This window comes from Castor canadensis, chromosome 5, assembly GCF_047511655.1.
Source record: "Castor canadensis chromosome 5, mCasCan1.hap1v2, whole genome shotgun sequence".
Classification (NCBI taxonomy): Eukaryota; Metazoa; Chordata; class Mammalia; order Rodentia; family Castoridae; genus Castor; species Castor canadensis.
The window spans coordinates 170,409,480-170,437,095 of NC_133390.1; the positions used below are offsets into that span (position 1 = coordinate 170,409,480).

At 45.7% G+C, this 27,616-nt stretch overlaps 1 protein-coding gene across 4 annotated transcripts in view; it reads right to left on the reverse strand.

Moving 5' to 3' along the window:
* Positions 1-4,053: 4,053 nt before the first annotated feature.
* The window catches only part of Stau1 (staufen double-stranded RNA binding protein 1), a 56,001-nt gene continuing 32,438 nt past the window's right edge, over positions 4,054-27,616 (reverse strand). For 2 of the 4 annotated variants that reach the window (XM_020169936.2, XM_020169940.2), the window contains 9 exons: positions 20,887-20,985; positions 13,449-13,679; positions 11,974-12,117; positions 9,471-9,617; positions 8,270-8,345; positions 7,802-8,121; positions 7,139-7,261; positions 6,055-6,140; positions 4,054-5,440 (listed from right to left, as the gene is read on the reverse strand). In XM_020169936.2, the coding sequence (XP_020025525.1) occupies positions 5,425-5,440; positions 6,055-6,140; positions 7,139-7,261; positions 7,802-8,121; positions 8,270-8,345; positions 9,471-9,617; positions 11,974-12,117; positions 13,449-13,679; positions 20,887-20,985 (1,242 nt within the window). In that variant the 3' untranslated portion in view covers positions 4,054-5,424. Of the gene's footprint in view, positions 5,441-6,032; positions 6,141-7,138; positions 7,262-7,801; positions 8,122-8,269; positions 8,346-9,470; positions 9,618-11,973; positions 12,118-13,448; positions 13,680-20,886; positions 20,986-27,616 lie in introns of all 4 variants that reach the window. The other 2 variants (XM_020169938.2, XM_020169937.2) reach the window with 2 other exon arrangements.

Genomic DNA, 27,616 nt, shown 5'->3' on the forward strand with positions numbered 1-27,616 from the left:
CTACACTGCTGTTACTCATAAAATAATGCCACATGTCTCTGGCCTCAGGTTTGTTTGCTGAATGCTCACAGTGCACGGAGTTGCTGTTAGGGGCTGCAGACTAAGCAGCAGCATCCAGCTTCTGGGAAGAGCCAGCAGCCCCTCCTATCCAACCTATCTGACCCTGGGATCCAGACAAAGGCAGAATCCTAACAGAGTGATGCTGGTTTTCTGAGAGCTGCAGTGCACATTCCTCTGACTTATTCAGGCCCTTGAGGAAAAACAGCAGTGCACTGGTGGCTCGTGCCAGTAATCCTAGCTACTTGGGAGGCAAAGATTGGGAGAATCAGGCAAAATGTTCAGGAGACCCATCTCAACCAACAGCTGTGCACAGTGGTACATCACAGCTCTGCAGGAGGTTGAGATTAGGAGGCTGGTGGTCCAGTTCAGCCCTGGCAAAAAGATGATGACCCCGCCCATCTCAACAAAAAAAGCTGGGCGTGGCGGCCTGCGCCCATCATCCTATGTGGGGTGGGAAACTTGAAACAAGAAGGGCTAAAGTTGTGGCTTAACAGAGAGAGCATCTGCCTTGCAAGCGAGAAGTCCTGAGCTCAAACTCCAGTGTCACAAAAAAAAAAAAAAAAGCCCAAAACACCAGCCGGCCATTGTGGAAGTGTTTTCAAATGGAGTTGTACAGTTAAGGGTGGCGTTAAAACAATTCAGGGAAAAAAATAGGGAGGATGAGACAAGGACAAACTGAGAAAGAAAAAACATCATCTCTGTGCATAAAAACTGCCTGTGCTGAGCTGGCTACAAAGTACCCTAAGGTGCTGGAGGTGTCAGGATAATAAGTATACATGAATCAAATCAAAACAGATGTGCACACGTGCCTATAGCGCAGAGTCCCTGGCTGGCTCTCAGAGGCCTAGACACAGAAACACCTCAGTAGCAATAAGCACTCGGACTGCCGGCCACCACGAGGCACTAGCACCGTGGAGAAGCGTCTAAATCCAGGAAAAGATAAACCTGTGCACACACAAAATGACAGGGACAGCGGATGGCTTTTGCAGAAACATCTTCAAATTCACATAGAGCATGGAAGGACCCTGAACAGCCAAAGACAATCCTGAAAAGGACTCGTGTCCTGATTTCAACTACAAAGCTACAGTACTTAAAACTGGAGGTGCTGCCACAAAGACAAACAAACCAACAGAACAGACTAGAGTGCCCGTGTGCACGAACGACTGCTGAGGGTGTGAAGACTGCAATGGGGAAGTGGCAGTCTTCAACAATGGTGCTGGAGAAATACCTGCATGTGACGCAGTTAGGCCCTCACTGACAACACGTGCAATAATTACAATTGATCCAAAACAGAAACTCAGACACAAAACTCAGAAGGAAGCAAACACTTCGGTACATTGGATTTGACAAGAATTTCTTAGGTGTGACACTAAAGGCACAACTTCTTCATTGGACTTCATAAATATTACAAAATTTCTTGCATAAAAAAAACAGCTGCCAAGAAAAAAAAAAAAAAAGCTGGGTACTGGTGTCTCATGCATGTAATCCTAGCTACTCCAGAGGCAGCGATCAGGAGGATCAGAGTTCAAAAACCTATCTCAAAAAAGCTCGTCACAAAAAAAGGCTGGTGGAGTGACTCTAGTTGTAGACCCTGAGTTCAAACTCCTGCACCACCCTCTCCCCCATACCAAAAAACCCACAAAACCTGGAACATTCCCACCAAGTGTTAAACTGGAACAGTTGTTATGGAAATAGCACTGTGGCTTCTCAAAAGAACTGCAAAGTCTCGGACCAGCGTGCACACCATGCTGCCAGCAATGCCATTCACAGTAGCTGAACATGGGAGCAAGGCACGCGTCCTCTGACAGGATGGACACGCAAAACGCAGCATGTCCACACGTGGACTTCACCCTGAGAACGTGGATGAGGGACCAAGTCACACAAAACCATGGCACAACACACACGAGGTAGTTACAGTTGTCACAATCAGAAACAGGAAGTAGAATGGTGGTCACCAGGGGCCGGGAGGGAAATAAGCTCACTGTACAGTGGGTTTCAGTTTCATCAGGTTTGTAAGACAGAAGTTCTGGAGAAGAATAGCAATGGTGGCTACAGGCTCTGGAGAGGCCACTGAACTTAAAAATGATTAAGAGGATGAGTTTCTTATGTATATTTTACCACAGTAGGAAGGAATTTTTTAAAAAGATGAAGATACGGTGGGCGTGGTATTGAACACCTGTAATCCCACCACTCAGGAGGCCACAGTAAAAGGATTGTGATCTCAGGGCCAGCCTGAGTTACAGAGCGAGACCCTGTCTGAAAACAAACCAAAAACCAGAGGACATGCCAAAAAGGCACAAGAGCCACCTTGAAGTCTTCTGGTGGCCAAATTTGGGACAATTTAAACATCAAAAGAAATGACTGCAATGGGTTACACCACTCCACAAAGCAGAGTCCGTTAGCAGAAGAGCTCACTGCTTACTGGCATTCCGCCCACGGGCTGTGAATGCAGGCTCACCATGGCAGTGCTGGGCTCAGGTGGGAGTTGTCATAGAAGACAAGGACATAGGGTGGCCCCCGGGGAAGAACCGCTGGCCACATGCCCTGAGAAAACTCCCTACAAAATCCTCCGTGCCTACACTGCCGAGGGGAGGCGTGGTTCCTCTATGACAACCAATGGCCAATGTTAACAAACAACTGTGTCAAGAGCCCAGTGTCATTTCTGTTGCTGTCCTGCCAAGAAAGGGCTACCCCCAAGTCTGGTTAGTGTCAGCGAGACCTGGGGGGCCAGACACGCAGAGGCCAACACCTTTCCTCCCACGGGATAGGCAAGGCCTGCTTCTCCACAGCTCAGTGACCGAGAAGGAGCGCCACTCACTGCTGGGGCAGCTGGCCGGACCTACATGGAGCCATGGAGCGGATGAGGCGTTGCCTTCCTGACTTGGCGGAATAGCCAAGTTTCGAGGAGAGCAGCAAGAGCACGGGCAAGAAAGAACGGACAGTCAATTCCAGCAAGACCAAACTTTTCTGTTTGAGATGCAGTTTTTTGGGGGGTGAGGGGCAGTACTGGGGTTTGAACTCAGAGCCTCATGCTGCTAGGCAGGCACTCTATCACTAGTGCCAGGCCCCAGCCCTTTTTGCTTTACTTATTTTCCAAAAGGATCTCATTTTTGCCAGGGCTGGCCTCAAACTCTAATCTTCCCAATCCCTGCCTCCCAAGTAGCTGGAACAAAACAAATTCTTGAAAGTTAAGGAAAAAGGGGTGGGGGCAGGGGGGAGAAATGACCCAAGCCTTGTATGCACATATGAATAATAAAAAAAAAAAAAAGTTAAGGAAAGGCTAGATTGCAATGTTTAACATGCAAAGATAGGAATGAAAAACTTCATGGATTCTTTATAAATGGTCATTTTTTTCCTAAAACACTACAAAGAAAACTCCCAGATATGGTGTTAGTGAGCAGTTGAGCGCGTGCTCTGACTGTCCCCATCTTACAGGGAGGAAGAGCTAATTCTGAGACACCAGCCCTGTGAAGTTGGCACACAAGCTCCGTACCAGGTGCAATGCTGTGAAACCGGTCGGTGTCATGTCCCCTCCTGCCACCACCACCACCAAGACCAGAGTGCAACTATTAATTTTTCTCACTGTAACTAGTGAAAAAGTGACCAAATCACTTGGTCAGTGCAGTACCAGGTACAACAGTATGTCCAGTCGGGCCACCCACTCGCATTCCTCCAAGAGGCACGCGCCTGCAGGAGCACCTGTGTGTGTGTCACCGGCCCACAAGGCTTTGTTGTATGTGCCTTCTCCTCTCGGCTTTTATCCCTGAAATATTCCACAACCTTCACCGTCCTTCCCTTCTGGTCACTCTGGCCATGTCTGCAGAGAGAGTTCCTCAACAGCCATTGTCAGCCAGGCCAGGGCATCTCCCTGCAGTGGCTGCCATGCCCTCCCGTGTCGGCAGTGAGCCATCTGTCCTGAGCTGGCCCAGTCCCCCACATCCTCACTCACATCATCCCTTTTATCTTTAGTTACTGCTCGAAAGGATCCAAAAATTCATTAGTAGTGTTTATTGATCAATGGTTTGATATAAAGTTATTTCAGATCTTCAGATTTTTGCCCAGATGGAATCACAAGCAATACAAATTTTGTCTTTTAAAAAATGGGAAGGGACAAGTTGGAATGGGATCGACCTTAGCAGTAGTGGCACTGGAAAATAAATTAACAAAAAAATTTAGTATTACCATTTATTGGTGACAAACACTAAGTTTTACTTACATTCCAGCGTAAACAGTGAGTGGCAGCAGTACTGAACTCCAAGGCTGCCTGCTGTGCTCCTCACCTCGCGCACACATCTGCATACAAGAGCACACTACCAGAGCGACACAGCTCACACAGCAGTCGCCCTCCATGCACGGGACGTGGTAGACAGTGTGGAGCACACAGGTAAAAGCCTGCAGCTCACAGCACGGCCAGCATATCCGTCCTGTAGCGTGGCAGCTTCCTCCTCAAGAGCCGTATGGACAGACACAATTTTTATAATCATCTTAAAACAAAGATCAAAGTTCATTTGTTTAAGTCCTGTTGCATTAACAAAAATAAAATAGAAAAGGACCAAATGATCATCTAGAGTTTAAAATTCCTAAGTTGTCCAATTTATACACGGTGGGAGACTTCACCAAGGACTCTGAGAAAGAAGTCCGGGACTGTTCCAGCTAAACCAGAGGGCACGCAGTTAGCATCACAACATGGTCCTGGGTTAGTCTGACAAAATAAAAATGCATAACCACACACACAGGTTGTGATCTTCGCCGGTTAGACTACTGATAACGTCAGTCTCGGACACGTTTCTAAGTGGTGCTATATAACTAGATACAATTGAGAAAGTCTCAAATGAAAAGTTTATATAGTGTTGTATCAATTAAAGGAAATAAGGAAACTAAGAGTAGGCATCACTGTTGGGAGAGAAAGCGGTGGGCAGGCGTGGGGACCAGGTGAGCTGGGTCACACTAAGTAGCAAGTATTTGACTTCCTCTGTTATTTTCAGCGCTGGGGCCAGTCGAAGGCAGGCCTCCCTCTGGCATTGCTGTCCAGGGTTGTCCCAAGTATCTGAATGAGCCAGCAGGAGGAGGAGTCATGCTTTTTCTTTCCTCACACAGGGGGAAATAAAAAAAAAAAAATCAAGAACACAGGTCCCTACAGCCCAGAACTGCTGGGCCGACCCCTCCCCCACCGACAGCTGTTCCTATGGGGGACAGAGGTTTGTAGAGCGGTGTGGTGGCCTCCGTCGTCTTCATTCTTGTTGCCCACGTGTGCCCACCACGTCTCAGCCCACTGGAGGTATCAGAAATTCCAATGTTCAAAGCAGTTTTCAGCATTTTCAGTATGTATGTTGGGATTTTATAACGGTCATGGTCAGACAAGACTCAGCGCCTCCCACACCTTTAAGGAAATGAAAACAAAAATGACACCAGTTTTGAAATGAAAAGAGCACTTTAAACTAAGGTTAAGATGAATGAACAGAACAGGATGTGTGGCTCAAGGGCACCGAGCGCAATACCCTGAGTTCAAACCCCAGCACCACCCAAAAAAAAAAAAAAAGAGAGAGAAGAACCAAACATTGAGAAGTACAGTAGCAGAGTCCCCACTTTGCTCACTGCAGACAAGTGTCACCCAAGGTCACACTGTGCATGGAAATAAGTGAGGAGGAGGACGTGTGTGCACTGCTAACTCAGGAAAAGAAAGAAATCAAGAAAATGTTGTGTTTATGTTTGATGAAGAAATATAAAAGAAAGATACACAAGAAGCGAATAAAATATGTGACCCTTGAAGGGAGGCTGGGACTCTGATGTGTCACTGTGTACCTTTAAAAATAACTCAGTTTTGAGCCATGTGAATGCTTTATTCAAAGTTATATCTAAGAGAAACAAGTGGAGCTCTGCCTAGAAAATGTGGGGCCCTCAGAAGAGGCGACTGTGGCAGGTGCTCCCAGAGGTGGCAGAGAGTGGACATGAGCCAAAGAGGTGGCGCTCACCCTCCGTGAGTCCCTCACTCACAGTGACGCTGGCCCGCTGCCCGTTCTTGGCATCTCTGTACTTTGTTGGTCCAACTCAGACAGCAACTTTAAAATATTCAGAGCAGCCTAGTGGGAAGGAAAGAGAAGTAAAACCACAGCAGGGATTCTGGCCACCGAGCAAAGCGGTTCCCATGTGTTTGAATTTGTGATTTAAAATACAGTGGTCATTTCAGCAGCACATATACTAAAACCGAAATTTAAGGTAAAAACCAATTGTCCACAGTCACTTCACTGAGTTACCACCCCCATTAATTTTATCATGTATTTCCTTTTAGTATTTTTCACTTTAGTAGCCACAGTACAGATGTCCTATTTTGCTTTCAAACAAAAACCTATCATGACTGGCACAGTGGCTTGTGCCTGTAATCCCAAAACTTGAGCAGCAGAGATTGGGAGGCTCATGGTTTGACCAGTCCTGGCAAAAAAGTGAGACCCCATCTCAATCAGTAAGCCTGGTATGATGGTGCACACCACCAGCTACAGGGGAAGCCAGGGTCAGCCTCTGAACCTACCTGCAAAATAACTAAAGCATAAAGGGCTGGCAACATGACTCAAGTGATAGAGCACCTTCCTGGCAGGCACAAGACCCTAAATTCAAACCCAAATACCAAAAAAAACCAAAACAAAAAAACCTACCACGAATTCTTCTTGTTATTACGTGAAGTCCAGAGACATTAACTCCATCAAGTTAATGAGTGAGTCATAGTCTGGACTTGTTTATTTCTTGTCTAAGTTTTAGGGTTTAATAATTTCTTACGAACAGAACACCAAAATGAGAGGCTTTCAACAACTGCCAGGATGTGGGCCTTCACATCCTTGCTGGTCAGAGTTGGAGCGAGCCCTCTGCACAATCCAGGGTCTGGCAGACCCTCAGGCCAGCAGGGGAGGGAAGGGGACAGCAGCTGGAGCTGGTGAACAGCTTACAGCGAGGCCTCAAGTCACTCAGCTGAGTGCAGAAAACCCGTGCCCTCTTCCTGAGGCAGACTGCAGGCTGGACAGGGGATGCTGTACACAGCCACCCAGTCTACGTGACTCACTGGCCCTCTACCCAAGGGCTGACGTACCATGTCGTGGCAGGACTCCACGTCCTTGCCGATACCATGGCTGATCAGAGGAGGCTGAGAGGAGCAATTGATAAGAGATACGAATTCGTTCTTGTTGTTTTTGGGGAAGTCTTTGTATTCAACCTAAAGGGGAAAAGAGAATTGAGGCCGGGCAGGGAAACTGTGAGCACGGGAGGGGAGAAGAGCAGCAGCTCAGAGCAAAGCAAGAAGTTTCCACCTGCTGAGCCACCACCACCACCCTACTACTCAAAGGCCCAGAAGCCAGGATGTCTTAGGCTAGACAAAACCACAGCCTTTCCCAAAGGCCAAGTGGACAGAGGCTGTTTTTAGGTTGCCTAGACTTAGAAAATGCTGCTAATAAAAACACATGGAATCTTTCCTTCCCCTCAGGCTGGTGGGTGCCCTTCTCCCTTCCTGCCCAAGGCCACTCTTCCACTACCACCTACCCACTTGCCCCTGGATGGACAGCATTAGACTTGTTCTGCTTTCTTTTCTGCAGTGCTGGACACTGGACTCATGAGCTTGCACATACTAGGAAAGCACTCTACTGATGAGCTACATCACTACCAAGAGCCAGGTCTTAACAATAAAGTGTGAAGTCATGAGGGGAGCCCAGGATGACCAAACTGGAGCACAGCTCTCAAAGCTCCACCTAACAGTTACCTGGAATCCCTGGACGTGGGAAAGATAGTCCAGCTGTTCAGAGGGTCTCGTGAGAGGTCCCTGGGGTACGTGGCCTGAAGAGACGTTATTCTTTAAAATGGTCTCGGCGGTGGGCGAGGTGCCCCCGTACAACAATTCTCGGGCTATCATGGCAGTTACCGTGGCCTTGGCAGGATTTGGAGCTGCCCTGGTGAAATCTTTGGCGTGATGTCCTTGACTGACTCCAACAGCTTGGGCAACCTCGGGCACCATGGGGAGAATGCCAGCAGGCAGCTGCTGGTGGCTAAGGTAAGGCATCCTGAACTCATCCTCTTTATTGCCTGGGGAGGGACACATAGGTCAGCACACCAGGACACCACACCGCCATGTTCCTCATGCTACCCCTTCCTGCAGCTACTGACGCTGCACGTTGGCACTCAGTCACTCAGGAATCACACTCAGATGAAGGTGATCTAAGGTCTCACTTACTAGTTCCATTTTCATCGCCAGAGCCAGGTTCAAAGAAGGTGACTTTTCTTCCATCCCCTGCTTTCTTTACTGGTGTCTTAACACAGAAAAAAGACCATGAGCACAGTTCACATCATTGAAGTCTTAATTCCCACTCTCTACAACTACAAACTCCAACTGAAGTGATCATCAGAAAGTCCCAGCCCACCCCAACCTGAGTGGGTGTGCCCCTGGCAGAGCCCTCTTTCCCCTCCCCCCGGTGCCTTGTGCCACACCTGCCTGACCACAGGGAGCCCCTGACACAGTGCACTGCCCTGTGGGTGAGGAGCTAACTGTGCTCAGGACAGGGAAGCATGGCAGAGGATGTTGGACTGGCAGAGCCCACCAAGGAGGGAAGCTGCTTTCAGACTGAAGCCAGTCAAATGTAACAGGAACTGTCCCTGAGCGGACATCCAGTTAGAAGTTAGGTTAATTTCCAGAGATAGCACACCTGGGGCAATGAGGTAAAAAGGCTGTCAGACACACGGTCTCCTTCCTGAGCAGCAACAAAGAAAGGCCACTATGGATGCTGTACAGGACTTGGAATGAAGAACCCACAGGCCAACTCCAAGATCTATGCTGACTGTGAGGACCATGTGGGCTCCTGGCCTTTAGCTCCGTAGACACAGCTGGGGCCTTTTCTCACTGTCAATACACCCAGCAGGGGGTAGGTGACTAGTCCCAATTTCAAGCCTGCCCAATTGGACAACTCTGGCTAGAAACAGGAAGGACGGCTGAGGCTTTCGCTGGGTCCTGCCTACCCCTCCAGCACAAGTAAGCTCTCAGTGGGGTTATTCTCATCTGGCATTCAGTTCACAGGAGAAAAAAGAATTCCCAATCTAAGCTGTAGATTTGGCCTGACTAGTACTGCATCATCCCAAATCCCAAAGCTGGCTCTACAGTTAACAAAAGCAGGCTGCCACAGGCTCCTTTTTAGGAACACAATGTCAGAATCTCTTGTTCTTTCAAACCCAATTACCCACCAAATGGAGGGATAAAGACACTGACCAGTACCAACAACCCAGGCCAGGCCTGGGGCCCCTGGCCAGGGAAGTCCCTTCCTGAGCACATCACAGCAGTCCACGTGGACAAGCAGGGGCAAGCTGCCTTACAGCCGGAAGGTTGAGCCTTGCCCTGAGGTGTAGCCCTGGAGATGCCCGTGTTCCACAGCCCTAGCAGTCACCTTCTCCTCTGACTTGAGTGCTGGCTTAGCGGGCTGAGTCTGCGGAACTTTGAACCCCAGGATCTCCAGCATGTTCTCAGCAGCATTGCGTTTGGCCACTTTCTTGTTGGTGCCTGTTCCTTCTGCAGTGTGGTTCCCAACCTTCACCTGGGTAAAGCAGTCAACACACCAGTGTTTCAGCACTTTACTAAAGCAAAAGAAGCCGAGCATGGGCAGTGTTGGGCAGCTCCACCGGATGCGTTGGGAGCACAGCTGCCTGCCTGCAAGAGCGAATTCTTGGGAATTGGGAGAGCTGGCTGTTAAACATGGCCACTACTGAACATTAGATTATATAAGCTTATAACTAGCTTATAACAGACACAAGACTCTTCCAAGTTGACTGTGTCAAGACTACCACATTTGTGAGATGGAAGTTTTACATGGCGTGTGCCACTGTACATCTCTTCCCAACTCTGCAGGAAGAGGTGTCACTCTGGCAACTTGAAATTGTCCAGGGTAGGAATAATGGTACCAAAGCAATCTGAAGACGTTCCTATCAGAGATTAAGTTGTTTACTAATTCTAAAAGTTATGGACGTGCCAGGCACAGGTGGCTCAGACCTGTAATCCTAGCTACTCAGGAGGCAGAGATCAGGAGGAGGATGGTTCAAAGCCAGCATGGACAAACAGCATGCAAAAGACCCTGTTCTTAAAAAAAACCATCACAAAAAAAGGGCTGGTGGAGTGGCTCAAGTGGGAGAGCACCTGCCTAGCAAGCATGAGGACCTAAGTTCAAACACCAGTACCACCAAATAAATAAAAAGTAAAAGTAACGTGCAAAAAACTATTAATGCAGATTAAGCTTAAAATCATGTGATGTCCGCAGCCATGAATTTAACTAGTAGAAAAAATGAAGCGTCTGCCCATTATTATCCAACTCAGCAGAGAAAGTGACTTCTATCATTCACAAATGAGCAAAATTATACCATCTTCATTGTTTTATTTCCATCTTACTTATTAATGTAAACAAAACCCTCAATGAATACTCCCACTAGAATGAAAGCCCCAAGTCCACACCTGGACGGTCAGGCGCATGGCTGGAGGTAATAGAGCCCTGGTAGCTGCTATCAACTGAGCTGCAGATTGTGCAATTAGCAATAAAGACTGCTACATGAAAGCTGTGTGCTGCACAGCCATCCTATCAGCAAGTTATTACAGATAGGTATGTATGTGTGCCTCCTGCCATGCCACCTTCCCTCAGAGTAAGTGGTCAAACATGTTTCAGCACGCTTTTGCTCCAACCCCCTTCCAACTCCCAACTTCCGACTGCTGAAAGCAAAAAGCCCTATCACAAGACCGAGAGCATCCAGGACATCTGTCCCTAGCATGTGGAGAGGCCTGGAACCAGCCACCTCCACCTTAGGCAAATTGCAGATCCTCTCGGCAAACCACAACTTCCTCCTACCTTCTCATTGGGTAAAAAACACAGTGGGATAAGAGAGGGTTCTTTTTAAGGAGTTACAAACAACAGCCCCCGCTTCATCTGCTGCGGGATGTTCCGAGACCCCAAGGGATGCACGAAATCACGGAGCGTACTGGGCCTTCCACATCACCTGAACACAGTGCAATACTGTGACAGTCCATTTGAAAGCTGAGGATGCTACCAAGTGAGACAAAATTTCTCACATTCTGGGTGAGGTAGAGTACTAAGTACTACAGCTCCAGACTTCCTCACGGAACTCAGAATGGTGTGCAACTTAAAACTTATAAACTGTTTATTTCTGGAAATTTCCCTTTAATATTTTCAGGCCTAAATAACTGTGGGAAACTAAAATTCTGGAAAGCAAAATGTCAGATGTAGGGGGCAAGGGATGGGACTACTATATTGTTTTTTAGGGTTTTTTTTTTTTTTTGGTGGCACTGGGGCTTGGGCAGTCACTCTCACTGTTTGAGCCACTCCCCACCATCTCATGAACTATTTGTCCCAGGCTGACTGTGAACTGTGATCCTCCTGACCTCTGCCACCTGAGTACCTAGTATTAAAGGCATGAGCCACTGGCGCCTGGTTGTTTTGGCAGTACTGGGCCACATGCTTGCTAAGCAGGTGCTCTATCACTTGAGTCACTCTATACCAACTGAAGGATCCCCCTAACGTAAAAGGAAGAGACAACTCTTATTCCCGATCCTCCATGAGGGTCAGGAGGAGCCAGAACAGGTCCTCTGACAGTCTTGTCAAGTTTACCTTTTGAAAAAAACAATCCCACAGACCCCTCAGGAGATGTAACAAAGAGTCACCCTGATCCCATCGCTTCCACGCTCTTCTTGACTCTGGCATGGATCCACATTGCTACCTGCTGACCCACCTGGCCTGCGTGCGCAGATGAATGCATGTAGACAAGTCGTCACATACCGTACAAAAGGTGGCACAGTTTGAGGGTAGAGTGTTGCTAATGGACCTGGCCCCTGGACGTCAGTGAGGGACAGATGTGGCCAGAGAGGGGCTACCCACAGCCACACCAACCCACCTGTATGACGAACTCCCTGCGGCGCGGGAGGCCTCGCTCCATGAGGAGCGTGTACTCTGGCTCCCTCTCCTTCTTGGCCTGCTGGATCTGGGCCAGTCTGCTGATCGGATTCATCCCCTGGCCGTACTCAGGGCCTGTCTGTAACTGAGGAACAAGCAACGCAGAAACAGTTGCCACACTACTCACAGGGGGAATAGGCCAATTCACAGGATGGCACATGATAGGAGACAAGAGTGAGACTTAAATTAATCAGACCTTTTCTTAACCTTTTTTGAAATTAAAAGATGCTTCTCTATGATTCTTTGAGGTGATCTTAGGGTCTTAACAAAGCAACATCAGTATTTCACTAGATAGGTAAGCATCATCTTATCATTGTAATGCCTACTTTTTAACAACTTTCAACACAGGACCATAAATGAAAAGGTAGTAAAAACAAAACCATTTCTAAAATCCCTGACAGTGTCTGCAGAGAACTATTCTGGGATGCCCCAAAGAGAGCAGTCTGCAGATGCTCCAGCCTCTCCTCAGGCAAAAGGTGTGTTTTGCACGGGACGTTTGCACAGCATCTTGTGGGCTGTATACCATCTCTCGATGACAGTGTGAGTGCTATATAAAGTTGTCACACTGTAGTGATTAGGGAAGAATGACAAGGGAAAAAAAGATCTGTACAGGGTCAGTACAGACACAAAATTTTTTCCACAAATATTTTCAGTCCAACGTTAGTTGAACTCATGGATGGGGAACTCCATGGAGATAGAAGCTGGCTATAGTATGAGGGGTTCTCAGCTTTACTGTTTTTTTGTTTTTTGGGTGTTTTTTTGGCGGTACTGGGGTTTGAACTCAGGGCCTAATGCTTGCCAGGAAAACGCTCTTACCACTTACACCTCTCTGCCAGCCCTTCCGCTTTTCTAACAAGTCCTGAAAGCATTAAACACATTTTTTTTAAAAAACCCTCAAGCTGATAGCATGTGTAAAGAAGAGCTAAGGGTCCAGTGCTGTGCAGTGGCCACTGTGTGCAGTGACTTCTAGGATGCAGAAACTGAAGGAGAGTATAATGCTACTGCTTAAGGAAGAGAACTTTGGATTATGATACAACATGCAGCTACACTGAAAATCCTAGCATTCATAAGCATCCCCAGTGGAATTGTGTCCCTTTTCTGATGATGAGGAAGGGGTCAATATGTTTGATAGGTCAGTGTTGTGGCATTCAGTCCACCATCACTCCCCTGCCCCCGGGAAGAAGGCCCTGCTGTATGGCTCATTCATCTCAGAAGCCCTAGCAGGCAGTGCCTGAGATGAGGCTCCGCTCACTCATGTGGCCATCAGGGCACTGAAGTGGTGGCTGTGCCTTACCTCAACCTGTGGCTCCTCTGTGGCATCTGTGAAGAGTCAGCCATCCTCCATGGCCCTAGGACAGTGCCCTCCCCAGCACCTGCGGCCATGCATGAGATACCCTCTGTCAGAAAGGCCCTCACCTTGCCTGGGGGTTTGGTTTTCTTTTTGATTCTAGGCTTCACTCGCTCCACTGCAGGCAAAGGCGGCAGCTTCTTCAGCTCCTCCAGCACAGCTCTGGCTGCGTTCTTCTTTGAAATCTTTTTGCTCTTCCCCTCACCTTCCCCTACAAACTCCCCAACCGAAACCCTGGTCACAAAGGTCTTCATGTGGGGTGGGCCACTCTCCCGGGCCACCTGTGTCAGAGGGAAAGACTGAGTGAAAGCGTGACAGACACTTGCTAAAAGCGGTGGGGCACACTGGCTGGCACACTCGCTTCACATGAAGCATTGGCTAGCAGGACAAGACTCCTTGGGGAAGGTGTGCATCTGGACAAACTTGGAGATCCATTTCTGCTCTTTCTTCTGACTTTTCAAACTGGTCTATGGCCAAGACTAAGCTTACTGAATACTGGCTGCTATGCTAAGCCCTAATAAAAAGCAGATTCCAACACATAGGAGAGAAAGAACTGAAGAAGATGCAGTCTGGTAGCTGAAGTGTAAGAAAAGAACAGGTTTACAGATGTATTCAAGCACACAGAGAGGTAAGAGATACATGAGTGTACTTCTATGCATGTTTTTGCAGAAAGAAATGCAGAAGGGAGAAACAGAAACCAAGGAAACAAGTCACCAGCAGCAGGTGGGAGGGCTGGGCAGAGACAAGACAGGAAGGTGTCTTGGGTATACTTTTCAGTCTTGGAACCACTAAGCATTTTACATGTCTAAAAAAAAGTCAGCAAAGATGGGAGGAAGTTCTAAAACTGAATAACAACTGTATCCTAACTGTATAATGAAGTGACCACATGGTCAGGTGAAAGGAAAATAAAAATCAAATCTAACCTACAGAAGCCAAGACACTGCTGAAAAATAGCAAGGTTAGAAGACTTTCACCACCAGAGTTCAGCACAGACACTAGCATGGTACCAGGTAAGGACAGACAAACAGATCAACAGAGCAAAGTACAGGGACAGACAGACTATACAGGGTCACTTGGCTTTTAGTAAACACACCAAAGAAAATCACAAGCTTTTTTAAAAGTGGTAATGGAACACTTAGATATCTGTGTGTGCACCACATGGGCGTAGAGGGTGGAAATCAAGCCAGGGTCGTTAATTCACACCACAAGCAAAACTCAACTGGGCCCAGATCACATAAGTAAGTGTGAACGCTGAAACTATAAAGGTTTTAGAAGAGAGGCGCAACCTTTATGACAACGACAAAAGAGCTGAGCACAAAAGACAAAGAAAATGAATTTGGAATTCCTCAAAATTAAAAACTGCTCATCAAGCCAGGCACCAGTGGCTCACATCTATAATCCCAGCTACTCAGAAGGCAGAGATCAGGAGAATGGCAGTTCAAAGCCAGCCTAGACAAACAGTTCAGTTTTTGTGTGAAAAAACCCATCACAAAAAAGGGCTGCTCAAACCCAGGGAGGAGGAGGAGTGGAGGGGAGCATTTTAAAAGTAGAAAGGGTAGCCCACAGAACAGGAGGAAATATCCCGCGTGTGTGTGTGTGTGTGTGTGTGTGTGTGTGTGTTGATACATACACATATACTTATATATAAACCACAGTGAAATACTAAGACACATACATACACACACCCCAGAATAACTAGAACTAAAGACTAACAACACCAAGTGTTGACAAGGATGTGAACAACTGTTGGGATGTCCATCTCTACAATCACTAAGGGAAGAGCAATTTTTATTAAACACTTAGCCTGATTCAACAATCATGGTAGCAGAGTTTGAACTCAGGGCCTCGTACTTGCCAGGTTCCACGACTTGAGCCACAATGCCAGAACTTTTTGTTTTATTAGTTAGTTTTGGGATAGGGCCACAAGCTTTTCCTAGCGCCAGCCTCAACCTTGATACCCTACTTATGCTCCCCCTACACAGCTGGGGTGACAGGTGTGTGATACCACGCCCAGCTATTGACTAAGATAGGTTCTCACTAACTTTTTGCCCAGACCAGACTTGAACCATGATCATCCTGTCTCTGCTCCTGAGAAGCAGAGATTACAGATAGGAGCACCCAGCCCTGATTGAGCAATTTTGAGTACACATGTACACAAGAAGACAACATGAGAATTTTGTAGCAGCTTTATTCACAGCAGCTCCCAAGGTGGAGACAATTCAAATGCCCATCAACTGAACAGTGGACAAGTGAGCCCTTCCACATTTATGCAATGATCCAAACGCTAAGAAATAAACTCCTGACATGTATTTGCTTGCAACGCAGGCACTCTACCACTTGAGCCACTCCACCGGCCTCTTGACATGTATTTGGATGGATCTCAAAAACACTAAATCCCAGTAAGAAACTAGACACAAAACTGTATCAACTATAGTGAACACTAAGAATAAGGGAAACTATCATGACAGATTCGGAAATCAGTTTCTTCTGGGTGGGGCAAGTGGACGGGGACAGTGGGAACACTCAGAGGTAAGAGAACTGTTCTGTATCTTGACCTGAGTGTTGAGTCATACTTTTGTACGTCTGTCAGTTTATGGAGCTGTGAACTAAGCTGTGGGCCACATTCCATTATACTGCCTGTAAGGCTTGCTTGAGTACACCATCAGCTGGAGAAGAAAGAATCCAAGTAACTTTGGAGCATAGGGCCTGATGGCACATTTGCAGCATAAAGATAAAAAGACTATGCAGGAGGCTGGAGCTGTCATTCGAGAAGTAGAGGGCCTACCTAGTGAGTGTGAAGTCCTGAGTTCAAACTCCAGTACCACCAAAAAATAAATAATAATGACAGTGCAAAGATATCTTCAACTTTGCTCAGTGGGTCTATGGCTGAGGAACAGGTAAAAGTATTGATGATGTTAGCAGCCTGACCCTTCCTATGCCCATCACAGGGAACCAGGGCTGCTTAGAAGAATGACTGATGCCACTGCTGCTAGAAATTTCCATTCCCATTGAGGACAAAGCTAGAGCTGGGAAAGTTCAAAGTTCACCTAAGACATTTTGTTACACCAGAGAGTAAGGAGGGTCTCAAACCTGAAGAGGGAGGTGTGTAAGCAATTTAACAGGGAAGGAACTGCACAGAAGCAATGAAACAGCAAAATGCAAAACCAAAACCAAAACCGTGACTCTTATCTCTGTTATAAAGATTTACTCAAAACGTCACAAATTGAAGAGCTAAGCACTAAAACTTCTCAATGAAAGCAAAAGAAAATGACCTTAGGTAAGACAATGGTATCTTAGAACACAACTATGAGCTAACTAACTCAACAATTTGACAAACTGTGTCTCACTAAAAGTAAGTACTCCTATTCCTCTGAAGTCGCTAATAAAAAATGGTAAGAGATCCACAGACGGAGGAAACATCTGAGAAAAAACTTAAATTCAGAATATGTAAAGAACCCTCAAAGACACTCAAAGAGGTATATTCTTAAAAGGGAAAAACTATAGGGACAGAATTCAGATTAGTGGTTGCCAGAGGCTGAGGATACAAAAGGACATGGCAACCGAACATGTGCCGTGACTACAGGTGCTACACAACTGTAAGCGCTGTGAATGCTGCAAACTGTACACACAGGTGACTTTACTATATGGAAACTACATCTCAAAAAACCTGACCCAAAAACTCCTGATGGGAGCATGCCTCAGGGCCAGGGGCTGGCTTGAGGGCAAACTGACAGGAGAATGAAGGGCAGCAACAGGAACACGCTGGGCACGCTGTGGACCAGTGCAGCAGTACATATGTGTGGACGGGCAGTAACAGAGAGGAGAAAGGAGTGCCAGCTTGGAAATGCACAACACTGTCCTTTTGATCCCTCCCCCCAGAGACAAACCAGGCTGGCCAGATTCAGCACAGACTGCGAGACATGGGTGGAGCAGAGCCCCCAATACGGGCGGGGAGGGGACCTGATGTACAGCACAGAAATCAATGCAAAGCACAATGTCACCAACACTGGGACAGGGTGACATCACACAGCACTCTAACAAGGACCAACATCATTCTCTGGTGATCACACCAAAAATGCACAAACGGAATCTCAGACACACACAAAATGAGAGCAATTTTACAGAACAACTGACCTTGAAACGTTAATATCATGAAACACAAAGAAGGCTAAGGGACTGTTAGAGATGAAGGACATCAAAGGGGCAGACTCAGTGCAAGCTGTGGTCCTGTTCGTGACAGCAGAATGTGCAAAACCACCTGCACACATCCCTGGACAAGAGGCAACCTGCAGACACAGGGCAGGTTATGTAACTGTGCTACAGCCGTGCTAAGTCTCTGGGTTCAATACTGAGACTGTGGTGAAGAGAATATCCTGGCTCTCAGAGACATGTACTAAAATATTAGGAGTCCAAGAGCATCATATCTGCCACTTACTCTCAAGTGATTCCACAAAAGTAAAAAACAGAACCCAAGATGATCTGCACACTTAACAGAAAGAAAAGGCAGATGTGCCTACATTCTGGAACACTCTTTCCCAGGACAGCACCACCCCATCCTCAGATGAGACTTCAATGCACAAGGCAGCGGCAGTTCCTAGCCCACCTAGGCCCTCAGCAAGTGTTCACTGTCTACTCACATCAGGACCCCAGCAGGCTAAAGAGAGTGTGGCTTCCACTTAGACTATCCTTGGTTCAACATGTCACAGCCGCCTTCCATGACTCTTGCCAATCATCACCACCACATTTGCTAGCTAAAACTACATTTTATCAAAAGCCACACTGTATTCATTTTTCTGACTGGCTCCTGGCTTCTATTAAACATTTAACCCAGATTCCTATGCAACAGACTTTACACTAAGAACTTAGTTAAAAATCTACAAATAAGCTGGGCGCCAGTGGCTCACACCTGTAATCCTAGCTACTCAGGGGACAGAGATCAGGAGGATCACGGTTCAAAGCCAGCCCAGGCAACAGTTCTTCAGACTCTATCTCAAAAAAAACCCAACACAAAAAAAGGGCCTGGTGCAGTGGCTCAAGGTTGTAGGCCCGGATTTCAAACCCCAGAACTGCAGAAAAAAAAAAAGAAAATGCCCAACACATGAAAGCACTGGTGGTACAGTGGCCTAGCAAGAATGAGGCCTTGAGTTCAAAACCCAATACACTTCAGGGAAAAAAAGAAAAAAAAATTAACGAATAGTTCTGGGCATCCAATTACGTACCAATCTTCCACATGCTAGAGAAAAGCCAGGTCTTGCGCAATCTTAACACAAATGTGACTGTGGACCCTCTAATACAAGAGGTATTCAACACTAGTTCTCACACTCACAAAGCCAAAGCCACCTGCTACAAACTGCAATGGTTTCAATGTTAATTAAAAAATGTTCGCCACGAGAGGACACCCTTACAACTCCTATATGGCTACCTGACAACTTCCTGTTCAACTTGCAGATTCTCCAACACAGGTTTGAAAGCCAAATCTGAAACCTAAAGAAAAGTAGAAGAGAATGACCTGGCCCCCAGATTCCAAAGAGAAACACAAGACAGCAATCTCTCACTAGAATCCAGGGAGTTCTCGGGAGGGCAGCCACTAGTGAGTGGTGACAAGCTGCACAGGAATCCGTGGCCCTGTCCTAAGCAGGGGACACTAACCCCAGCTAGAGTGGCCTGGGGAGACAGGCACCTTCTCTTCTAGTCTTGGTCCCACTCTCATGACACACTAACCTGAGCAGAGGAGATAAGGGACAGTCTCCTCTCTCCTGCAACAGGTGCCAGGGACCTTGTGACTTCTGTGGGGTGCATCTTCCACCCGATAACTAGCCCTGTTATTTTGTCTGACCCTGGTGCCTGTCCTTTCCAGGTGCACCCCTGCCTTCCCCAAGAGAAGGAAAAAGGCTGAGTGGGAGGTAGACCAGGAGGCTCTATACTCTACCAGGGGATGTTAAAAACCTGGCTTCACCTGTGGGGGGGATAGGGTGGGGAGGGGTTGGGGGTGGTGGTGGAGGGGAACAAGAAAAACCCTTGCACACTGGCAGGCCCTGTGCCAAGTGTGACTCTCCACCCCACCTGTCTGTCACAGGCAGGTGAGCATCACCAGGCTGCAGGTCAGAATCGTCACCACTCACTGCAGGATCAAGTGAATCTGGGGCAAGTTTAGGTCACTGACATAAATGGGAGAAGGGATACACTTTATGACAGTCATGAAATTTTGGGACAACCTATAATTGCAAAAAAAATTCTACAAGTTCAAGCCCCAGTTCTGAAAAAAAAAAGATAATTACATAATCAAGCATGATGAACTTGCCAGGTGACAAACCATAAAGGAAATTTTTTTCTTTTTTCTTTTTTTTTTGGTGGTACTGGGGTTTGAACTCAGGGCTTGCTACACAAAAACTCTACCACTTGAACAATACCCCCAGCCCTATAAGAGAAAAAATTTCTTAAATGCTCCCTTACATTCTAGTCTATTTGGAGCAACTACATTGTCTTCAAAAGGAAACATACTAAATGTACTTTATTTTCCATTTGAATAAATAATTTATTAATTATTGCTTTCAGATCACAAAATCTACAATAAATGAAGTTATTAAAAGTGTGAATTAGGGGACAAACGCTAGACAATGATGAAACCTGTATCGCTTTCAAAAGTACTCTGGGGGACCTCTGTGGTGTTACTATCAACTTGACTGGATGGAAAAATATCTAGGAGATTCATAAAGCTCACCCTGGGCATGTCTGTGAGGTGTTTCTAGAGATGATTAGATCACGAGGCTTCTGACCTAATCATGGTTTAATCCACTGATAGACACAATTGGAAAGTCTAATGGGAGGTGGTACAACCACGGAAGGTGTGGCCTAGTGGGAGGAAAAGGGCCACATGGGATGTGTCTTTGAAGGGTGTACCTTGACTCTGGCCCCTTCCTGTTTCTCTTCTCTGCTTCCTGGCTGCCACAAAATGAACAGCTTTCTTTTCCTTCCCCCTCCTTCATGATGTTTCTGTATTGTCAGGGCTTAAAAGCAATGGAGTCTGCCTAAATCTAAAACCATGAACCTAAATCTCTCAAACCATGAGCCAAAATAAATCTTTCCTCCTTTAAACTGATTGTCTCAGGCATTTGTCATAGCAACAAAAATTCTTAACACAACCACTTAAGGAAATTCTCAATATTTTAGAGGTAAACTTGCTTTTCAGACTGGTGAAAACAACAGATCATCTCTCCAGAAGAGCACCTATGTGAACAGAAACACAATATTCTACAGCTAGTTCAGGAAGTTCAGACAGGCCAAGGCCCCCGCAGCCAGGCTAGAGACCCAGTGATACCCCTAAGTTAAGGACTTCCAGAAGAAGAGCATTAAGTACTGCTTTGCTAAAGAGCACACGTGAATCTTAAATGTCGAGAGTCACGGCATGTGAATTACTATTCCAATAATACTCAAGGAAAAAGTTCTTCCAGGATGAAACCTAACAAGATCTTGTAACACAAAGCCCTGTGTGTAAAATAACCTTACCTCGAAATTCACAGGCAAGTTCCGTTTGAGTGCAATCTCAAATACTTGACTTATTTCAGATTTATTGAGATTTTCTTCTTCTGATTCTCTTCCATTCATCTGAAAGAATAATTATTTAGTAGTTAACTTTTATTAAAAACATCAACAATCAACATCCCAGATGCAACAAAAAAACCTTACAGGCACTGAACTCTACCTTCACAGGTTTAGCAATGAACCAGAGACTGACAGCACATGTGTACCATGTCTCACTGACGGGTTTTTTTTTTTTTTTTTTCCTTTTTTGTGACACTAGGAACTGATCTTAGGGCTCTGTGCTCAACTTATGGAATTTTAAACCCAGTCTCAACCCATGGAATTTTAAAGGTTAAGAAAATGTATTCATTGGGGACGGGAGGCGTGGTTCAAGTGGTAAAAACACCTGCCTAGCAAGTGCAAAACCCTGAGTTCAAATTTCACTACTGCCTAAACAAATTAAAATAAACAGTATCCTGTCAAACAGTAGCTCAAATTCCACCATAAACAATCCAGGCACCGACAGACTGTTGATATGAATCACTGCAGCAAGACACCAGTGCTGAGTGCAGAAAGGAATGGGAAGTGTGGCTCCACTATGTTAAGCTGTGTACAGGAAGGCCAAAAACAAACCGGTCTGTATGGGACACAACAGCTCAGTGTCCATCCCTCTGAGGATACAGGCTTCTTATCTGGCCATAAAGTCCCTGGGAACTACTTTTAAAAAGAATGCAGTGACAAATAATAAAACTGCCCTGGCTCTCATACTCATAGCAGCTGGCAAACACTCAAGGTGCAAACTCATAAAGTCTCTTCTGCAAGGGCAGAAGGGTCCTATCTCAGTAATGAGGTTCATTTACAGTCCTGCAGTCACACTGCATCAAAGGGCCACCTCCTTCCCGCAAGCTGCCAACACGGATCTCATACCGTGCTGCAGGCGCCAAGAGAAAGCAGAGAAGCTCGGCACAGGGAGGCCCCGAACGTGTCTTCACACTATTGCTTCCTTCCCTGTTGTCAGACAATGTGCAAGATCCTATTCCTAAGATTAGATTTGACAAGAGCACATGGCAAGGGCAGGCTTAGCCAAGCTTTGATGTGATATGCATTTCCCTAAACTTACTTTATCAGGCAGACCCCCGCAAAGGACCAATATGGCAAGCTGCAATTACAAGTAAAATAAAATAAATAAAACTCTAGGTCAAAGAAACATGAACATATTCCACATATGCTCCTGTGCAAGCACACCAGTTCACCCCACGTGCACATGCAATTCCTCCTCTCCACCTGTCCATAGCAACAGTGCCTCCATCCCAACCTGGTCGGCACGACAGCTCATTAACTCTATGCAGGAGGGGCTGCTTTTTCCTTTCCCACAGACAGGGTTTTGCCATATTCCCCGAGGTCTTGAGCTCCTGGGTTCTGGCGGTACTCCTGCCTCAGCCCTCCAAGTAGCTGGGACTAGGCATGCACCACAGTCTTGCTCCAGAGCCTGTTTCGAATGGGGGAGCCTGCAAGGTATCAGGGAAAGCTAAAGGGCCACAAATGTTTGTTTGCTTTTTTTTTTTTTTTTTTTTGGTGGGATTGGGGTTTAAACTCAAGGCCTTGTGCTTGCAAAGCAGGCGCTCTATGGCTTGATCCACACTTCCAGTCCATTTTGCTGTTTAGTTTGGAGATGGGGGTCTCCGAAATTATTTGTCCAGGTTGGTCTTGAATCATGATCCTCCTGATCTGAGCCTCCCAAGTAGCTAGGATTACAAAGGTGTGAGCCACTGGTGCCAGGCTAAAAGTTTTTAAATAGATTTTTTTAAAACACAACAAAAAAAAACCCCACTGTATTTCAAAAAATATGTTCCAACAAATGGTCTTGGGGAAATCAGATATCCACAAGGAAAATAATAAAGTAGGACCCCTTCCTTATAGATATCAGATCAAAAAATTAACTCAAAATCAATTAAAAACAAATGTAAACACTAGAGTTATAAAACCATCAGAAGAAAACATAGGACAAAAGCTTCATGACCCTGGATTTGACAATGATTTCATAGATATAAGGCCAAAAGCATAAGCAACAAAAGAAAAAAAGATTATACTCCATCACAATCAAAACCATTCAGCTGGGAACACGACTCATGCTTGCAATCCAAGCTGCTTAGAAGGTAGAGTCTGGGGGATCACAGTGGAGGCAAGTTGGAAGCCAGCCCAGGAAAAAAGTTAGCAAGAATCCATCTCAACAAAAAAGCTAGCTGTAGCGGTACATATGTGTAATTTCAGCTATGCAGTAGACATAATTAGGAAGACTACAGTCCAAGCTGGCCCAGCAAAAAACCCAAGACCCTATCTGAAAAATAACTAAAGCAAAAAGGGCTGAGGGTATGGCTCAATTGGTAGAGAGCCTGCCTAGCAAGCACAAGGATCTGAGTTTAAACTCCAGTACCAACCAAAAAATAAAAACTTGGGTGCATCAAAGGACACTTGTAAGAGTGAAGACAACAAATAGAATGGAATTTGCAGTATTTCTCATAAGGGATTAGTATCTGGAATACACAAAGAGCTAAAACTCAACTATAATAAAACCACCCAATTGAAAATACACAAATGGACAAAAGCATGTGAAAAAGACGCTCGACATCACTAACAATCAGCGAAATGCAAGGGAATAAGCAGCACCACATGCCACATGGTTTACTGCTGTCAGGAGATGGAAAACAGCACATGCTGGTGAGGACAGGAGGAGACTGCAAGCCTGTGCCCTACGAATGCAAAAGCAAACAGCACGCTGCCATGGGGAGCAGCTAGGCAGTTCATCCACACTCAACAGTTATGACAGGGTCCAGCAACTCCTTTTCTAGACACACTCAAAAGAATTAAAAGCAGGGGCTTGGGCAGTGGCTCATGCCTGCAATCCTAGCTATTTGGGAGGTAGAGATAGGGAAGATCGGTGGTTCCAGGTCAGCCCAGGCAAATAGCTGTTGAGATCCCGTATCAACCAACAGCTAGATAGGATGGTACATGCCAGCTATGAGAGAAACATAGTCCAGGCTGGCCTGGGCATAAATGTGAAACCCTATCTCAAAAATAACCAAAGAACAAAGGGCTGGCAGAATGGCTCAAGTAGCAGAACACCTGCCCAGTAAGCACAGGCCCCAAGTTGAAACTCCCGTACCACCAAAAAAAAAAAAAAAGAAAATTCAAAGCACAGAATCAGATTAGTTCTCCCCATCATTCACTACAGCATTATTCACAATAGCTGAAAAGTAAAGTCAACCCAAATGTCCATCAACAGATGAAGGGATAAATAAAATATGGCATAACCATATAATGAAATACTATTCAGCCTTAAAAAGGGATGAAATTCTGAAACATGACACAACATGGATGAACCCTGAACATTCCAATAAGTGAACCAAGCCAGACACAAAAGAAATATGCATTTATGTGAGGTACTACCTAGAGCAGGCAAATGTATGGAGACAGAACAGAGGTTGCCAGGGACTAGGAGTGAGGGGCCCAGGGCCATACTGCTGGTGGGCACAGAGGTTCTACGAGGATAATGGGGAAGTTCTGCAAACGGGGAGAGGACAGTGGCACGACACTTGAGACCAGACTGAAGGCTAATGAGTTGTCCACTTAGAAATGAGAAAAACAGATGGAGAAATAGCAGCCTCTTCAATAAAAACTGCTGGGAAAACTGGTTAGCAGACTGCAAAAAACTGAAACTAGATCCATGTATATCACCCTATACCAAGATTAACTCAAAATGAATCAAGGATCTTAATATCAGACCCCAAACTCTTATGTTGATACAAGAAAGAGTAGGAAATACTCTGGAGTTAGTAAGTACAGGTAAGAACTTTCTCAACGAAACCCCAGCAGCACAGCAATTAAGAGATAGCATAGATAAATGGGACCTCATAAAACTAAAAAGCTTCTGTTCATCAAAAGAAATGGTCTCTAAACTGAAGAGAACACCCACAGAGTGGGAGAAAATATTTGCCAACTATACATCAGACAAAGGACTGATAACCAGAATATACAGGGAACTTAAAAAACTAAATTCTCCCAAAACTAATGAACCAATAAAGAAATGGGCACGTGAACTAAACAGAACTTTCTCAAAAGAAGAAATTCAAATGGCCAGAAAACATATGAAAAAATGCTCACCATCTCTAGCAATAAAGGAAATGCAAATTAAAACCACGCTAAGATTCCACCTCACCCCTGTTAGAATAGCCATCATCAGCAACACCACCAACAACAGGTGTTGGCGAGGATGCGGGGGAAAAAGGAACCCTCTTACACTGTTGGTGGGAATGTAGACTAGTACAACCACTCTGGAAAAAAATTTGGAGGCTACTTAAAAAGCTGGACATTGATCTACCATTTGATCCAGCAATACCACTCTTGGGGATATACCCAAAAGACTGTTACTCCAGAGGCACCTGCACACCCATGTTTATTGCGGCACTATTCACAATAGCCAAGTTATGGAAACAGCCAAGATGCCCCACCACTGACGAATGGATTAAGAAAATGTGGTATCTATACACAATGGAATTTTATGCAGCCATGAAGAAGAACGAAATGTTATTATTTGCTGGTAAATGGATGGAATTGGAGAACATCATTCTGAGTGAGGTTAGCCTGGCTCAAAAAACCAAAAATCGCATGTTCTCCCTCATATGTGGACATTAGATCAAGGGCAAACACAACAAGGGGATTGGACTATGACCACATGATAAAAGCGAGAGCACACAAGGGAGGGGTGAGGATAGGTAAGACACCTAAAAAACTAGCTAGCATTTGTTGCCCTTAACGCAGAGAAACTAAAGCAGATACCTTAAAGCAACTGAGGCCAATAGGAAAAGGGAAACAGGTACTAGAGAAAAGGTTAGATCAAAAAGAATTAACCTAGAAGGTAACACCCACGCACAGGAAATCAATGTGAGTCAATGCCCTGTATAGCTATCCTTATCTCAACCAGCAAAAACCCTTGTTCCTTCCTATTATTGCTTATACTCTCTCTACAACAAAATTAGAGATAAGGGCAAAATAGTTTCTGCTGGGTATTGAGCGGGGGGAGCGGGAGGGGGTGGAGTGGGTGGTAAGGGAGGGGGTGGGGGCGGGGGGGAGAAATGAACCAAGCCTTGTATGCACATATGAATAATAAAAGAAAAATGAAAAAAAAAAAAAAGAAATAAGGGCAAAATAGTTTCTGCTGGGTATTGGGGTCGGGGAGAGGGAGGGGGCGGAGTGGGTGGTAAGGGAGGGGGTGGGGGCAGGGGAGAGAAATGAACCAAGCCTTGTATGCACATGTGAATAATAAAAGAAAAATGAAAAAAAAAAAATGAGAAAAACATTTACATGTGTACTTCACCTCCATCTTTAGAAAAGCAACAACCAACCAAGAAAATGCTTTGTTAACACATATTAACACACTGGAGACTGTCAGTCAACATAGTAACTTGTGCCAACAGGTTAATACATTTCTGCAGTTACTGGGGATGGAGCCCAGGGCCTTGCACATGCAAGATAAGCATTCTGCCATGCAGCTACATTCCCAGGGCTTTGTTTTTTTTCTTTTTATTCTTAGGCAGGTTCTTGCTAAGTTGCCTGGGCTGGCCTTGAACTTGGGATCCTCTTGCCTCAGTCCTGGGTAGCTGGGCTCACAGGCATGGACACCATTCCCAGCTCAGAATAAAACTTTTTGGCAGCCGATTATCTTTAGAGTATCAAGAGATAATAACAGTTTAAACCCCACCAAAAGATAAAAGATAACAAATTTTTAAAAGTCTTTTTTTTTTTTTTTTTTTGTGACACTGGCGTTTGAACTCAGGGTTTTAGGCTTACTAGGCAGGCACTCTTTTTAGCCTCTTCACTAGCCCTTAAAACAAGTCTTTTTTAAAAAGACTGTGCAGCCAAGTGCTGGTAGTTCAGGCCAGTAATCCTAGCTATTTGGAAGGCAGAGATCAGGAGGACCATGTTTTGAAGCCAGCCCTGGCAAGTAGTTCAGGAAACCCTACCTCAAAAAAACTCATCAGAAAAAAGGGCTGGCAGAGTGGCTCAAGTGGTAAGAGTGCCTGCCTAGCAATTGTGAGGCCCTGAGTTCAAACACCCACACCATAAAAAAAAAAAAAAAGACTGTTCACTATCACATGTGTGAGAATAAATGTTTTTCTGAGCAACCAGAACCAAAATTGGAAATAAATGGGACAGTCTGACAGAAGGCTAACTGCTATGCATATGCCCAAATTTTCAAACTTTCTGTTCATTCTATCAGCCCAAGTAATTGTTTTTACTGGTTGGGTTTTGTTTGGTGTTTTGAGACAGGGTCTCACTATGCAGTCCAGACTGGCCTCAAATTTGTAATCCTCCTGCCTCAGCCTCCCAGTGCAGGGAATGCAAGCGTATGATACCACGTTAGGCTTGAGGTGCTACTTTTTTTATTCTATACACTGGGGCTCCACACAAGACGGATGGAGAAGAATGAGTCTGGCGTGACATTCTAACCTCGGAACTAATGGTTCTCAACCAGGACGGTAGCAGAAGCACTGGGAGCTTCAAGATACCACTGAGGCTGGGTTTGCACATGTACTATAGTTTTTGCTTATCTTTGTAATGAGTCCCAGGTGGACTTAGGAACAGCAGGGCTGACCAAACACTTTATGCCATTGCTCCAGAGGAGTTTCAATAGGGACAGAGCAGCCAGTGAGATGGA